At 37.7% G+C, this 16,615-nt stretch overlaps 1 protein-coding gene across 2 annotated transcripts; it reads left to right on the forward strand.

Moving 5' to 3' along the window:
* The first annotated feature begins 954 nt into the window (after positions 1-954).
* On the forward strand, positions 955-15,680 carry Clic (chloride intracellular channel protein 5). Of its 2 annotated transcripts, none has more exons than XM_011067555.2 (4): positions 955-1,257; positions 13,286-13,591; positions 13,702-14,028; positions 14,231-15,680. In XM_011067555.2, the coding sequence occupies exons 1-4, from the start codon at positions 1,189-1,191 to the stop codon at positions 14,309-14,311; spliced, it is 783 nt and encodes a 260-aa protein (XP_011065857.1). In that variant the 5' UTR covers positions 955-1,188; the 3' UTR covers positions 14,312-15,680. The 2 variants fall into 2 exon arrangements, with proteins under 2 accessions (XP_011065857.1, XP_087266479.1); XM_087410353.1 differs by lacking the exon at positions 955-1,257 and adding an exon at positions 11,773-12,009.
* The last annotated feature ends 935 nt before the right edge of the window (positions 15,681-16,615 follow it).

A 16,615-nucleotide genomic window follows, 5' to 3' on the forward strand; every position in this document is an offset into this window, starting at 1 on the left:
CTCGAAATAGCGAATCATTGAAGAAAATATTGTCGCCTACTTGCGCACCTGATGAAGAAAAACAAATTTGAAAAACATTTATGCAACAAATATCTGGACTTTGTGTATAATTATTTATATTTTAGCGCGACAAACGCTAATATTTAATAGGAATATTCACATATTTTGATACTGTAACGTTAATTATTGATTAGCAATTATTGATCGGTCAAACAATTAGCATAAAAATTATAGAAAAATTTATCACATGATAATTATACAAACAACGTAAAAGTCTAGAATAGATCATAAAAACTTCCAAAAGACTCTCTAATTTTTGTATATTATTATAATGTTTTGTAAAAATTCTATATCTTAAACACCTCTTGCAGAAATTTATTTGGAAAATAATGATTAATTATCTATCTAGTATTAAAAGCAAAATAAGTAACTTCCATTAAATAAAATTTTTGTAAGGAATTCAAGTAGAACACATCAAACTAAAATGTAAAAAGACCAAATGCAGCATTATATACAATGACAGTTGAATGTAATTTAAGGCAAATTTCTGATTAATGTCAAATTTCTAATATCGGCTTTACATTACCTTATAAAATTCAGAACCAATTTTTGATTCATCTCAAATGTTGTTACTACTTAGAAATTGATTTATCTGAGCCTTTATTTTTTAACTCTTATCGTTATATTGTCCTACAGTTTTTTTTATCATATATGAAACCTGCGTAACGATAATGTAACGATGTCGTTACTGTTGTTAAGAGTTCTAGTTAAGGATATTATATTCTGTAATTCGTTATACATAAGTTACAGAATACAATAATCTTCTAACATCATCAAACCATTTTCAAATTAGGCGCGTTTCTCACGCGCGCGCGCAAAGAAGCATCACGTGATTCGGCGGGCGCGCCGCAGGCGGCGCCATCGGCGCGAACGTGGCGCGGCCCGCGTGAGGTGAGTCGTGACGGTCGTGACGCGTTGCGTCAATTCAGTCAGTATTCAGCGAACTTGCGTTGTGTTCTGTTCGTTCTTTAGTTTCGTTCGGTTTTGCGTCGAGTCACGCAAGAGGAAGAAAGAGAGAGAGAGAGAGAGAGAGAGGGGGAGAAAGAAAGAAAGAGGTAGCCGCCGAGAAACGCCACAGGACAAAAGTGCCTTCTTTCTTCTTCGCCGCGTACGAAGATCCCCGTCAGGATGGCGGACGACAATCACGAGAACGGCACCAGTAACGGCGACGTACCCGAGATCGAGCTGATCATCAAGGTGAGTTTGCCATGCGCGATCGAAGATCACCGTGCGAGCGAGACAGATCGATCGGAACGGTACGTTGAAACTATTGAAAGGGAGGGAGAGGAAGACGGAGAAAAAAGGAGGCGATTATCCCGTGCGCGCTATGGGCGTGGAGCAGCCAACTGGTTTTCGTTTACTCCTGCAGGGAAACCGCAGGATAATCCCTGGTCCTTCCTATCCCAGCGAGACGCCGCGACCGTAAAATTGGCCGTTCGGTGATAGGCCAGAGCGCGAAATAATCCGCGTCATGACCGTTGACCGTTCCTCAACCCCTCTTTCTCTCTCTCTCTTTCTCTTTCTCCTGTACAGACTTTGTTTTTATTTCGCGTCATGTTGGCGTCTGCGATATCGAATATCTCGATATGCCGGGATCTCGCCGACTCTCGCGTACGTTCGTCGTTCAGCCTCGACCGTTTCTGTCTTTCTGTTGCTCGCAGAGCGAGGCTCCCTCGCGCGTTCGTCGACGCGTGATCGCCAGGGACTGGAGCCGTGAACGAGCGAGGAACGGACGCGGTTGCACGCGTAGAGTACGTGCGTGTACGTATAAGTATATCCGCTGCCGTTGCTCGCAGCTCGACTGATACGCGGAAAACGAAGAAACTCCTCCTCCAGTCTTCCCTGCGAGAAGGGCTCATCCCGCTCATCGCGGTGGCTATACGTGTGTCACGAGTCTTTCGGCTAGCATGTTATAACGTTATATCAAGGGATCCAGATCGGTTTACCTGTCGCCCAATCTCCGCTGCGGACTCGCCATCGTATCGTTGCGAATAAAGATTTCCGTCTCTAGCCGGTCGACGTTAAATAGGCTACGTCTTCCCTTTACATCGCATCACTTTCCAAGCTTTACGTTCACGATGCTAGAAATCGCTCCGAGATCTTGGAGAAAGAATGAATTGATCAGTCACAAATTGATACGACCGAATCCAAATACTTTTCATTGTTTATAGATTTTAAGATTCTAGTAACATCGAATTTGATGGGACTATTATTATATATTTCAATTTGCGCTAAAATAATCGGCGCAATTATATTTGAAATAAATTTATTGAATAATGAATAAAGAGGAAAAAGGCTAATAGAAATTAGTTGTTTTTTTTTTGTTATAAAGGTTTTTTTGGACAATTCAATTTATTTAAATATATGTGTTATTCCAACTTGGAACGTAAGTGCCGCTTCTCTTACTTATTGTTAATTGATTTTACATGACGTTCTTATTTCTAAATTATTATTGTGTTCAAATATGATTATTAATTCTTTCTCCATCCGAGGTCTCCATCTGGGGCGATTTCTTGCTTCGCGAAACACAAACAGACACAAGGCTTAAAAACCAGACGTTAAACGTTCGGTGTACCGCGAGGCGGAGAAGCGCGACGCGCCGTGCGTATGTTACACATTTCTTTACGCATGGAGTCATCGAGGGCGCCGAAGCCGCGACGCTCCCCTAACCCCTTCCCTCTTCGTCGGAGGCGCTTGTGCATTCTGCGGGCGTCACGTGGTTGCATCGCGCGGCAGATGGAACATGACGACACGACGAAAAGGCGTCCGCTGTCGTTCCTGTTCCTTCCCGCCATTTCCCGCTTCCCGGCCGACGGGAAAAGCCACCGGGCGAAAAAAAGTTGTCTCGCGCGCGGCGCGACTCCGCGACCCGCTGGAAGTGGAAAATGAAAGGCCAGTAACTAGACTGGTTTTTCTGCCAGTACCCGTTCTGGAGTTTTATTTTCGAAAAAAAATCACGGAAATATTAAAGAACCTACAATACACGTCAAATTATACTCAATTTATTTTAAAAAAATTTTTTTCATTTAATTTTTTATTTAATTTTTTTTCTTATTCAATATATTATTAATTGGTTTAAAATGGAGTTAAATTTAATTCAAGAAAATATAGCGAATTTGACTGAAATTTTGTTTATTAGTTATTAAGTATGTACGTTAATATGAATATTTACTTTTAAATTGACTATAAAAATGAATTGATTTATATTTTGGCACTCTACGAAGTTAAAAATAACAAGATATTATTTAACTCAAAAGATCGGGTTATCATTGCTCCTTTGATGTCTAATGAGATTTCTACAATAAAAATCATTACTTAAACTTGAAATAAAATTATTCTTCTCATTCGACTGTGATTGGTCAGTTTCTTACGGTTTAAGATTTAAGCTTAGATGCTCAGGCTTTTTGTAGAAAGTTCATAACAGAATATATTATATAACATTTTTTCATATAATATTTTTGCGATATTTTTTGAAAATACAGCTCCTGGGATTTCACGGGATCACGATTGATATCCAGAATCGATTGATTTTGCTGCCGAGGTACAAATTCCATCTGTCTCGCCGCTGGCACATTCCTATCTTATCGGAATAATTTGCGCGGCGTATTAAAATCTTGAGATCAGATCTCTTTATCGCGTGATTAGCGATTGTTAGCGAAGAAATATGGAGGAGTTTCTCCAAGGAATTTATACGTTTCCTTTTTAGGACATTGAAAGCACTGTAAATTCTTGTCACACGCGTTTACGTGTCTTTTACGTTAAATAGAGTGGTGTAATTTTTGAAAGAGTAAAATATTTTGACGGTAACTTCAAAGTAACTTGCGCTCTTAAGTCTGTTGTTTTTTTGTTCCAAATAAAAAAATGATTGGGATGACTCAGCGGTAAAGTATTAATACGCACGTATTCTTAGATAGATAGAAAAATAATTTAAACAAGATCGTTGATTTTACATGATATCATAATTTTGCGATATCAATATCACTTTACTGTGATTTCGATATATTACGATATCGTATTCGATTACGTTTTCGTTTCTGATTAGATTAATAGCCAGGGCTATCGTTCTTGATTGATCCGATTCGATCGAGGGTGAATTCGACGCGAGTTCTTGGAACTTTCTTTTCACCGTGTTTCCAAGGAGGAATGACTCCTTAAGTGGAAACAAGCTACCTTCGAATGACCATTAAAGAGCTTGCGCGATTGAATGAACTTTCGCCGACGATCGATCAGATTTCTTCCGAGAGAAATACTACACGCCATGCAACGATCTTAATATATATCGTTGAATTAGATGACTCGTGAAAGGAACGAAGCGTCTCGCAGTCGAAATCATAAGCTTTTGAAATTTTCTCCTGGGAAGATGACGATGTCGCGCCATAAGAATAATTTACACAGGATATAAATTATTAATTATCATAATTAAATTATTACACATTATTAACTCTCTAAATTCTGTAGAGTGGAATCTAATTCTTAAAAGTGAGTTTTCCAGTCTTGGAAAAGAATTAATGGCTTAATTTACGATCTTTAAGAGTTAGAATATTTTAATTAGACCCATGAAATTTTTTAATTAGAAAGCGAGAAAGTTTTTGTAATTTACACAACAATACAAAATATTCTCAATGTATCGCGGAGTTATTTCGTTTGCTCTTTAAGTCTTTGCTTGTTCCTATTGTCGAAGGTGAGACGGTCGTCCATATCGGTGTAACCTGTCCTTAAGTGTGCCAACGAGAATTCTACGCGGCAGTCTTTCAGATAACTGACTTATCATCTCGATTGCAGTGTTAGATAAATATTCAGGTAGCTGGCGAAGTGTTACACTGTTAAGAATACGCTCTTCAGCCTATATCTCGCGAATAAATACGTGATAAAAAATCCAAAGACTAATCGTGAATTATCGAGCTGGGGAAAGAAATGGATGATAAAATTGATTTGTCACGGAAAAATCGGCATCTCACCGAATCTCTTCGAATCTCATCGAGAAAGAGTTCTTGTTGACACGTATAACTAATTATAAATAAAACGTCTGTAACTAGTTCATTGAGGCGTTCTACTATCGAACTATCGTTGTAGAACAACTTCCTCGAACTTTGCAATATCTTATGCCTGTATCACACTAGCAATTGGAGATCACTTTGCGTTTACGTCTCTTGATTAATTAGAAAGAATCTGCTGGCCAGCAGTAATATTTTCCTAGCTTAATATTCATCTAATACTGCAATCGAGATGATAAGTCAGTTATCTAACAGGCTAAATTCTCGTTGACACACTTAAGGACAGGTTGCACCGATATGGGTGACCGTCTTATCTTCAACAATAGAAACAAATAAAGCGAACTAAAGAACATTTTATTACCAAATAACTCCGAAATACCGTCACAATGCAATCTACAATCACTAGTGTGATGTAGGCATTATCACGACTCGATTCGAAAGGCAATTTCAAATCGAATCGCGTGAATATGAATGCTAGAGTGAACATTCTTAAGTGAAGTTATGAATTTTGCGTATCGTACTCTCTCTCTTATCTCCTGGCAACGAAATATCGTACATGCACGGATATTAAACGGCCGCTGTTTAATTTATTCGGTTAACGAGGTCAAAGCTATGCTGGCACGTCGCCGGATCAGCTATACCGTTGTTGCAAATCGAAGAACGACGGTATATCGGGCGTAACTTTGGATCCAATCATCGAAATCGCGCGGGAAGATTTAATGGTAAACCGGCCGATCTTGCACTCTCGGAAGGCGATCGTGCGAAGTTCTCTTAAGTATGTCAAACGAGACGAAACGACGAGCGGCTACCACGAGGTCCTCCGCAAGATTCTACCGTTAAACGATGGACTCCTTTGCCTTCCGCTTTCCTTGTTTCTCTGGCTTTCCCCGACTTCGGTGACTTCGTTTCCCGTATCTTCTCTATTTTATTCCTCGATGATTCTAGGAATATACTCGTCGATTTATTAATCCTCGGAAGGCGGGAGTCTGTTATTGAGGCTAATTCTACAATGTGCTTTTTGTTTTCTGTTTCTTGCTGTTTGTCTCTTGTCTTATTGACCAAAAAGGCAAGAGGCAAACAGAGACAAATAGCAAGAAACAGGAAACAAAGAGCACATTGTAGAATTAGCCTAAAACCTTACAGCAATGAGTAGTTTTGATTTGTTGGAATTTTTTTTCATTGTATTTCTTGCCGAAAGATGACACTTTTAGTGCGACTGTAGTGATTTTTTCCGTCTTGTAAAAATTAAAACTAGAGGAGTGTGAATTCCTAGTCAAAATAACGGCAAAATGATGATAAATAATCATCTTGTTTTCTGGATTGCAGAAGAGAATAATTTTTACGAACTTTTGTTTTTGTCCGAAAAAAAGAAAAATATTTTTTTAAACGAAGCAATCAGTCGAATGCGAGGTTGATAAATTTGAGGACAGAATATAAGATTTTTAAACTAAATGGAAACATAATAGAAAAGATGTCCTCTCTTTTGACGTCTTTCTTGCGAGTACGGTACTTTCTTTTGGACTCGTTTGCTATACAATATGCTCATATAATATGCTATGTCACAAGTCTCTTCAACGTCCCGTTAGAGTTATTTTTCCCGTCGTGATGTATATGTACATATACATTGAGCAAAAGAAAAATCGCGTAACCACCTGCGAGCATGGCGATCGATCGCACTTTAATCTCCTCTAAGGTCATTACAAGCGTGCTGGGTGGAAGTCAGAGACACTCGGAGAGTTCACACGATCGTTCCACGAACACGTAGCACCGTTCGTTCAAACAAAGCATTAAAAAAAGTCGCAAAAAAGATACTCGAGCGCGAGAGGAGGAAATCGTCCTTCGCGCGATGCGAAATCGAAGGATATCGATGTCCACATGACTGCAAAACGTCGCCCCGCTAATAATAGCCGCTTACGTGTGTATCTTCGCGAAAGATATTTCGACAGCATTGTTTTTTTTTCCTTCTTTTTTTTCCTTGTCCACGTCATCGGTTTCATTCAGGAAAAATGGCGAGCAGAAGGCTGATGATGGCATCATAGAGTTTATGACTACATATATACGCTGTATATGGGGTGATTTTAACATATTTCGTCACCCATTATGAGCAGGTAGAGTGAATCGAACTGAGTCGAAAAGTTCTCTACCATTTTGCAATTTTCGCAATAATTAACAAGATATTAATTACTAAAAATTGTCAAATATATGTCTTGAATAATTTTTTACTCAAATACTATCAACTTTATAGAAAAACTGCAAGAGACAAAAATCATTTATTTTCTTCTCATAAAGTTCTGAGAATTTTTTCAGAATTTTTTCAGAATACCGTATTTTTTCATGTTGGTAAAAATAAAAAAATGCAGTACTAAAAAGTTGATAAAAAATTTTGAGAAAATTTTTAGAGTTCTATGAGAAGAAAATAAATGATTTTTGTCTCTTGCAGTTTTTTTATAAAGTTGGTAGTATTTGAGTAAAAAATTATTCAAGACCAATATTTGGCGATTTTTAGTAATTAATATCTCGTTAACTATTGCGTAAATTGCAAAATGGTAGAATGGTAGAACTTTTCGACTCAGTTCGACTCACTCTACTCATGAGTGACGAAATATGTTAAAATCACCCTGTATATTCGCAGAAGTCGTAGGTATTTGCACGCGTGCGTACATACACGTGCGTATATTTGCCTACTTGTAACGGTATGTACAGCGGGATACCGGGCGTCCTGTACAAGTATGGTATGCAATGAAGATGCTGTAAAAGGAGGTTCCGTATTGTATTATATGAGCCATCTATTAGACGAATTAAGCTACAAAAATTTAAGCAATTATATATTAGGTGTTGGAATTAATTCGTAGCGTTTTTTAATGAAAGAATGTTATTTATTTCACATGAGCATTAAAAAATACATTAATGAAAGTACTTCCCATCACTTGTAAAACGCTACGAATTAATTCCAACACCTAATATAATTATAAAAGATATAATAATTGTGACACAAGAATATTTAATTGGGATCAATTATTGTATAATTTACTATAATTATAATATAGATATTTATTAAATCGTACCACTTATTATTGGATGCTTTGTATTTAGTGACACAAGTCGACATAAACATCGTTCTTGGCATTCAGAGTAACAAAGATGAAACGATACTTATGTCGACTTGTGTGATCAAATGGAAAGCGCAATTAGTGCTCTTTCCATCAAAAGATACATAACGTTTTCTACTGGGAAAACTAATGAAACACTGGTGCAGGAACTAAGTACAATTGAATGTTAGTTAGTTCACATATTTTCAGTGTTAATAAAGAATTGAATCATTTTAATTATATATTGCTTCTGTCACAATAATGACATAATCTTAAAAGGATTTAATTATTTATTAACAATGGAATATGTAAACTAATTTGCACTCAGTTGCACTAGTTTTGCACTGATTTTCCAAGTAAAAAATAACAACAGTGTAACACAATGATTATTTCAGCTTTGTTTAACATTAGCAAACAACAAGAATGTAATAACTTCACTGTGTTCATCATGAAAGCATCTTATATTGAGAGAAAAATGTACTAAATTTTAATAAATATTTGTTTGAATAGTGCCTGTTGAATATTTACTCATTGTGAACACATATTTATTTGATACAAGAAGAAGTATTTCATTTGATTTAACTATTATAATTTTTATTTAGCAAATATTTATTTTCTGTAAATAATTGTTACATTAGTACTAATAACTATTTATTAAAATTCAATACATTTTTCAGTGCGTGTTACGATCAGAATAGCAGTTCGAGAGATCGGAATTGTGTCACTTTCGAAGTCATTGACTCGTCCATATTTCATGAAGTCGTTCGCGGGGATAAGATTCTTCCTCGTAAGACTTTTGTCGTGCGGAGAATTCCTCGGGCGAATGACACAAGTGCGCAGGCACGCATTAATTTCTTTCAGGCATGAAACAAGGTTGTCCGCGATGTTACCATTAGCGATACCAGCGATGCATACACCGTTCTTACTAGTCGTCGTTCTTCCTTTTTCCGTTCGATTTCTTTTCCCCGTTTTTACCGTCCAGTTCCGCGGCTTCAACGGAGCCACGTTACGTTGTCGCGAGGCCGCAATAACGCGAATCGTTCGCGTAACAGACATCGACGCGAAGGAGAAAAAAAAATGAAACACTTCGCTTCTCGCTTCGGCTCGCCTAAACCGAAATTCCAGTATTCCACGTCGAAGCGGTCGATTGTCCCCGCGTCGCCCGTAAATATGCTGAACTCAATCAAAACGCCAGTGGTTTCACCGATTCGCGTTCGACAAATGCTTGCGCGGCTTTTCAAAGGAATGGAATTCGCCTGCCTGTGTATCTCCTTCACGGCGAGTTAAATCGTGTCGTTAAAATTTTGAACGATACGATAAATCTTTCCTATATGCACGAGACAGAGAGCGATTTGTCGTGTGATTTTGAAAAGATGCACCCTCCCATTTTGTTGGCATCCTTCCGTTTCGACCCTGATTTTCGGTTGCACTCTAAAAAATATTATTGGTATGGATTTAATTTTCCGTAGTCCAACCGAGTCTTTTTAAAGACTCGGGTAAATTTTCAATTTTGAATTAATCTGTCTTAAAATCGGACCCGTACAAAAAAAGTGAAAAACATTTTGGGTCGTATTGTAAAATTGTATTCTTAAATGTTGGAAGAGTGTATTCGAATTTTTTTCAGATTTTTTCAGAGCCCAAATATCTTCTTTGAAAAATGCAATTGGACACCAAATAACCTTGGTTGGATTATTATAGGAAAGTAGTGAAAAAATGTTGGGGAATTACAGTCTCTGATGTTTGTGTCAACGCCATAATGATATGGATTTGAAACTCATGGTGGTAAATCCGTGTTGATTTAATATTGAGTGCTTTCCATTTGGTGACAGAAGTTGACAACACAAATGTCGTTCTATTTTTGTTATTTCATTGAATATCAAGAAAGGTGTAATAGTTTGTGTTGATTTAAAATGGAAAGCATCCATTAACATCAGTGAGAATTATATTCTGAGAAAAATGTTCTAGCAAAAAAGATTCAACTAGACTTGCATTTTGATGAAATGATTTTCTGGTTATCATCAATCAGAAATTCTGTTATATCAATTATGTTTGGCTCCACCAAAACGCTATTCCGGTTGGACCTTTTTGTTTATTTAACCAGAACATTTTTCTGTATGTAAAGACACTGCGTGATGTTAAATCCACATCGATTATTTTTTAGAATGTAGTTTCCATGAAATATCGAAGGATGCACACCTGACATCGTGTACGAATTTTCAGACTTTCGTAATAGAGAAAGGAGGTGAGGAGCGCTGACCGCGGGTGAGAGATAGAGTCGCGTTCAAAGATGGAAGATGTTCAGTGTCTTCATGACATTTGATCCACCATCCGCGTTCTTCGTGCGACTTGTATATTCGACATGAATACCAAAGAGGAGGCTAGATTTCCGCTGGGGAGTCTCAGAGAGACTTCTTCAAGCTGTTATCATGCTCTCGCTTTATTTTATGTTACATTTTGATAATATTGAACTGAATGTCAATTATTTTTATTCTTTGTTCCTTTTTTAGAAATCTAGAAAAAAAATTGATATTTGTAAAAGATCGAAACAACGTCAGGACAGACAGAATCGCGACGATCAAGTTGAAGTCTGTAAAAATGGCTTCACTTCATGAATTATTTGTCTCTCGTTATCTGCTTATTGCGCGCTTTATTCGGAATAAATGACTCATACCTCAAAGTCGACTTGTGCAAATCGTGGACGAAGAGACAGGCATAACTCTTGAATATTCTTCGTGGAATTCCCGATGAACATAACCGCCGTACGGAAAATCAAGCTCGTTGATAATCAAATAAGCGAGGTTGGCTTGACTATCCTCGCCGAATTGTCGTTATATTTTATTTCACCTTCCCGGATGTTCCGGAAATAATGACGCAAACATTACGTGCAATGACGCTCCGTGTTCTTTGATCAACCGATAGATAGATAGTTCTTGATACCGTGCGAACGCATTCAACTCCAAAAGATGTTTAACAGATGTGCGATGGACGCCTGAGGGATTATCATGACACGCGTTCATATTTCACATTTAACATTAATAGTGTGGCTGCTTGAATCTCATTCGTGTAAGACAAATAAAACTTGATATCAGACAGCAACATACATCGCTGAATGGAGTGTGGAAACAGATCCGCGTCTTTGAGGCTCGTACAAAAGTACGTAACGGTAGAACGTAAAAAAGAAGCGAAGACCTCTGAACCCATCAATAAACGAAAGGACCTCAATATAGATTTTTTTTTTATTAAATAATTTTAGAGATATAATTTTCTGCTCCGAAGTTTCGCTTTCGCTGCGGCGCTCCAAAACACTTGTTGGATTTCTGGAACGGCGTTTTTTCGGACGTGTACACATATATTTGCATTAAAAACTGCGAAGAGAATTAACGATCCATAAAGATTCGTTATCGCGTCCTCGATCCGCGAGAGTAACCTTTGACAGGAGATTCTCTGACAGAATTGCGCGCGCGCCAAATGAAGCCTTTTAACTCCCTCACATTGTGCAACGTCCGAAAACGGACTGTGCGTCATCGCCGAGAAAGAATACAAAACGCACGAAGTGTCGGCTGCTGCGTGATGGGACTGTGATAGAAAGTAAGACATCGGTAGTAATAAACCATACTAGTAGCGGCGATACAGCAGTACGTTGTGATATCGCGCGACCACCTCCTGTTCTGTAAACGCCCGGCTCGTTAGATCCTGGAAGAGCAGCCGATTGTTAGCGCCTGATGAAAATAGAACCGTCGTTGTCCGAGAGAGAGAAAGAGAGAGAGAGAGAGAGAGTTGGCAAACTGCCGAGATTCAATTTGCTCGAATTACGGATGATCGTGGTCGAGTCTGTCCGAGGAGAGAACGATTACGTTACACAATGCGTGGGTTGTTTAGCTTCCATCGGTTGGATAAAGGATCAAAGTATCGGGGATAACGATCAGAGGGAATGTCATATAACGAAAGATATTCGCGCGATTGTCCATTAGATACGGTATATTAGATGGAATATCATGCAATAATTCTTGAAACGATCAAAGGTTAAAAAGTATGAAGGCACGAGAGGTATACGATTATAGAATACAAATGCCAGAAGAAAATAAAGTTGAAGCCGCCGGTTGGACTTAGAAGACAAAAAATCGAATTTCCCTGGTAGTGATGATGTATTCTCTCTCTATTCTTTGAAGTGGAATCTCACTAAAGAGTTTAAATTAAACCAGTTTTGAAAAAGAATGGCTCAATTTTTTTATCTTTAGGAGTGAGATTTCACTCTAAAAGTTTTAAACAGTAAACATTTATTTTTCGACGTTTGACGATACAAATCAAACTTCAGAGCTTCAAAGATTAAAGTTTCGTAATATATTCGAAGGCACTTTAAACTTTAAAGATTCGGAGTAAACTTCGAAAAGATTCGGAATCTTTGAATCTTCAAAGTTGTTAAAAGTAATAGCTCTGATACGTTTTCTAGCTTGGAAAATATCAGAATTCATGTTGAAAATAACACATCGGCGAAAAAAGAAGATAATTTTAATTGGTAGATTGCTGAAGGTTTTTTTCAGGACGGCCATGAATGCAAACGCAGTTAGGACGTCAGAGACGAGCGAATAAATAAACCGTGACATCGAGGAAATGAGTGCGCCGTGCTCTAGCGAATTCGGTACTCTCTCGATTCGGCCGATCGAGCAGTAAAAAAAATGTGCGGTGGTGGGACGTTGGATCGAAGGTTTGACTAATGGGTTGGGTTTGCTCATCACTCGCAAACACAAAGATTCGCGCGTTTCGCCACGCCGTTGTTGAATTCGTGAACTAGTTGTTAGCTGACGTCAGCCTCTTATCACCCAGAGATACAGACAGGATAATCGAACCCGCAAGATACCGCAGAATTTACATGCCAGTTTTAACGTTAATAATAGTCGCAAAATGCAGCTTTTACTGCGAAAAATAACGAGATGTAATATAATTATATATATGAAAAAAAGATAGACATATTATAAATCGTAATAATATCTACATAATAACAATAATATATTCTTGAATCTAAAATAGATTTGAGTAGTACATATATTTTTTAAATCCCAAATATATATTTCTTAGTCAACTAGAAATTTTGTTTATATTTCTCTCTCGATGTTAATTAATGACAAAAAATATCCCTTTTAGGCATCGACGATCGATGGTCGTCGAAAGGGCGCCTGTCTTTTCTGCCAAGAATATTTCATGGATCTATATCTCTTAGCGGAACTGAAGACGATTTCCTTGAAGGTGACTACCGTGGACATGCAAAAACCACCGCCCGATTTTCGCACCAACTTTCAGGCCACGCCGCCGCCTATCCTGATCGACAATGGCGACGCGATACTGGAAAACGAAAAGATCGAACGGCACATCATGAAGAACATCCCTGGCGGACACAATCTGTTTGTACAGGATAAGGAAGTGGCCACTCTTGTGGAGAACTTGTTCAGCGTGAGTGTTGATCAATCCAGTCGAGAGTGAAACTAATCAGGAAACTGAGATGTCGAATTATACCCTTTTCTCTGCCGAGACCAGAAATTACATGTCGATTCATTTCACAGAAACTCAAGCTGCTGTTACTGAACGCAAAGGACAAGGACAAGGATCCCAAGTCCTCTTCCTTGATGGCCCATCTACGCAAGATCGATGAACATTTGGGCCGCAAAGGTACGCGCTTCCTCACCGGCGACACCATGTGCTGCTTTGACTGCGAGCTGATGCCGCGGCTGCAGCACATCAGGGTCGCCGGCAAGTACTTTGCCGACTTCGAGATACCGGAGACTCTGGTACATCTGTGGCGGTACATGCATCACATGTACAGGCTCGACGCTTTCCTACAGAGCTGCCCAGCCGATCAGGATATCATTAATCACTATAAACTGCAACAGGTAAGACGCACGGGGATAGATCTCTAATTGCATTCGCGTTCAGCTAAATAATTAGCACTTTTCGACAAGCCTTTAATTCACGTCTTTAATTCACGCCTTTAATTCATGTGTCGCGCAATAACGCAATCCCATTCGCCACGCAGTAAACCATCACTTTTCCCATGTCCTCGACCGATATAACTGTGAATCTCGTTACTTGCAGAGTATGAAGATGAAGAAGCACGAGGAGTTGGAGACGCCGACCTTCACTACGAGTATCCCGATCGAGGTCAACGATGACTAGGTCGGGCCTTCCTTGGCGAGTCTGCGATCGCGTGACTTCGATTAAACATCGAGATTGGCTTAGCGAGACAGTGAATCGCCTCGAATGAGTTTCAACGGCGTGCATTTTGTAATTTAATATGTCCAACAGTAGCATCGAAAACGAATGGGGATTCTACCGTTGAAACTCTCGTCTTCCGAGTCGTAAGCTCGCTGTCATTGATTAGTTCATATCTTTTGCTAAGCAATTATTGCTGAATCCCTTTCTTATGGGATCAAGTCAGGTGTAAACGGATTAGCTTTTTTACCGCAAACGACGCGAAAACATACATAAGTGCATTAAGGCATTCAAAATCTTAAAAATCATAGAGAATATTAATTTTCTCCATTTTTCTTCTCCTTTATTTTCTTTTTCTTCCACTATGTACAGCACGCGTACGTAGTTTTGACCTGAGTAGTATTACAAAATTTTAATTTGCTATTGTTAATCTAAGGATTAAGTTTACTATAAAAAGCGATAATGATTTTGTCATTCTGTGACGGCAATAATCATGGAAATTAACACCAAGAATGCAAAAGAAACGTATGCGGAGAGAACCAAATTGGTGCCATTAATATTTTTGCAATCTTAATAGAAATTATTCTTTGGATAATAATTATTCCTAAGGATTATTCTTACATACGATTAAGTAAATCAAGTAGATAAAATAATCTTAGAACGCTTGATAAAATGTTTCAACATTATTAATAAACTTACGTAAATCTTTTTAAACGTTTAGATTTCTCTTTTTTCCATCGTTTTCATTCAGCCACTCATTATTACGAGTTACAATAATGAAATACTTAAACATGATCGAGACATTTGCATTAATGAGAAAGGTACGTTCGGAATTATGAATTTGTTTAACATATCTTCATGTTCTTAAACATGATTGCACAACAGAAAACAGGAAACATATTATCGTTATATACGGAGAAAAAAGAATTCGTTTTTTTTTGTTGTATCTCTCGCGAGACACGTGATCCAGAATGCGTACGTTTCTTCTGGATTCCGCAGCGTGGTTCGAGACATCTTGTGTTATTCATAGTTAGCATTTTTACTGATTTACAAGCAGAGAATGAACGCAAACAATTCCCACGATTGTTTTCCCCCGAGTCACGAAAACATTTAAAATAACAGCATCTCCGGGTACTCGACTCCGCTTATTTCCATTAATCCACTGTTCCAGAAAACAGAAAATCGAGCAACAGTGCAACTCGTATGCAACTGTCTATTCCGCATTAGTAATTCTATTATTATTATTATTATTATTATTATTATTACTATTGTATTATTATATTAATTTTGGTTTATATATCCGTAGAAATCAATATACCAGTGTTTACAGTAATACCTGAAGCACTCGTCATTTATCACAGCGCGACGTAGCTAAGTCCTCTTATCTAATATAACATAAAATGTTATAATTTTATATATGATATCTGGGCGTTATTTTTTTGTTAAATATATATGATATTGATATTTTTATATCTCGATATGGATAACAAGGATGGACAGAAAACATACATTTTATTTATGCCTGTTTCCATCGATGTAAAGTAATTTTTAATCTCGGTTTAGCTTATTTTTCACCTTTTTTCAATTCTTAGAAATAGAAAAAGATGAAAAGTAAGTTGAATCGAGATTAAAATTAATGTACATTAGTGGCAATGAGTGTTTTTTATTTAACAACAGAAGTCGACACAAATATTCTTCTATTTTTTTTGGCACAATGAGTAACAAAGGAAGAATGACACTTTTGTGTTGACTCGTGTCACCAAATGGAAAGAACCCAGTAGTCACTACAGGTAGTGATTTCCATTGAATGACATAATACAAGTATTATTCTATCTTTGGGTACTTTCCACTTTGTGCCACAAGTTGACACAAGTGTCATCCTACCCTTATTAATCATTGAATGTCAAGAAGAATAGAAATGTTTGTGTTGACTATATCGTTAAATGTCGAAAACATCTTTTACTCATGGAATATCAGAAAAGATAAATGATGATATGTCACTAATTAAAAAGTATTCAGTGTCATCTTAACAACGTCGTCCTAAAAGATACGGAGAACATATGAATGAGATATGATAGAAGATCCTGAAAAGAAGATATGAAGAAAAAAATCGGAGAATAGTAATCAGGTAAGTTTAATTATGCAGTCGTGATGAGAGAATGTAAAGAACATTTTTTACACGAAATGTCTTTGCAATTCTTGCTGTAATTCCATTTCCGTCGATTTAATTTTGCCAGATTAGGCCCAGTTCCATCAATGTAAAATTAA

Source organism: Acromyrmex echinatior, chromosome 10 (assembly GCF_024713525.1).
Source record: "Acromyrmex echinatior isolate Ae372 chromosome 10, ASM2471352v2, whole genome shotgun sequence".
Taxonomy (NCBI): Eukaryota; Metazoa; Arthropoda; class Insecta; order Hymenoptera; family Formicidae; genus Acromyrmex; species Acromyrmex echinatior.

Coding starts and splice junctions, on each gene's coding strand:
- Clic (XM_087410353.1), top strand. CDS start 11,866: ATGAAAATAGAACCGTCGTTGTCCGAGAGAGAGAAAGAGAGAGAGAGA. Junction 12,010..13,285: donor ACGATTACGTTACACAATGC/GTGGGTTGTTTA, acceptor TATCCCTTTTAG/GCATCGACGATCGATGGTCG. Junction 13,592..13,701: donor TTGTGGAGAACTTGTTCAGC/GTGAGTGTTGAT, acceptor TTCATTTCACAG/AAACTCAAGCTGCTGTTACT.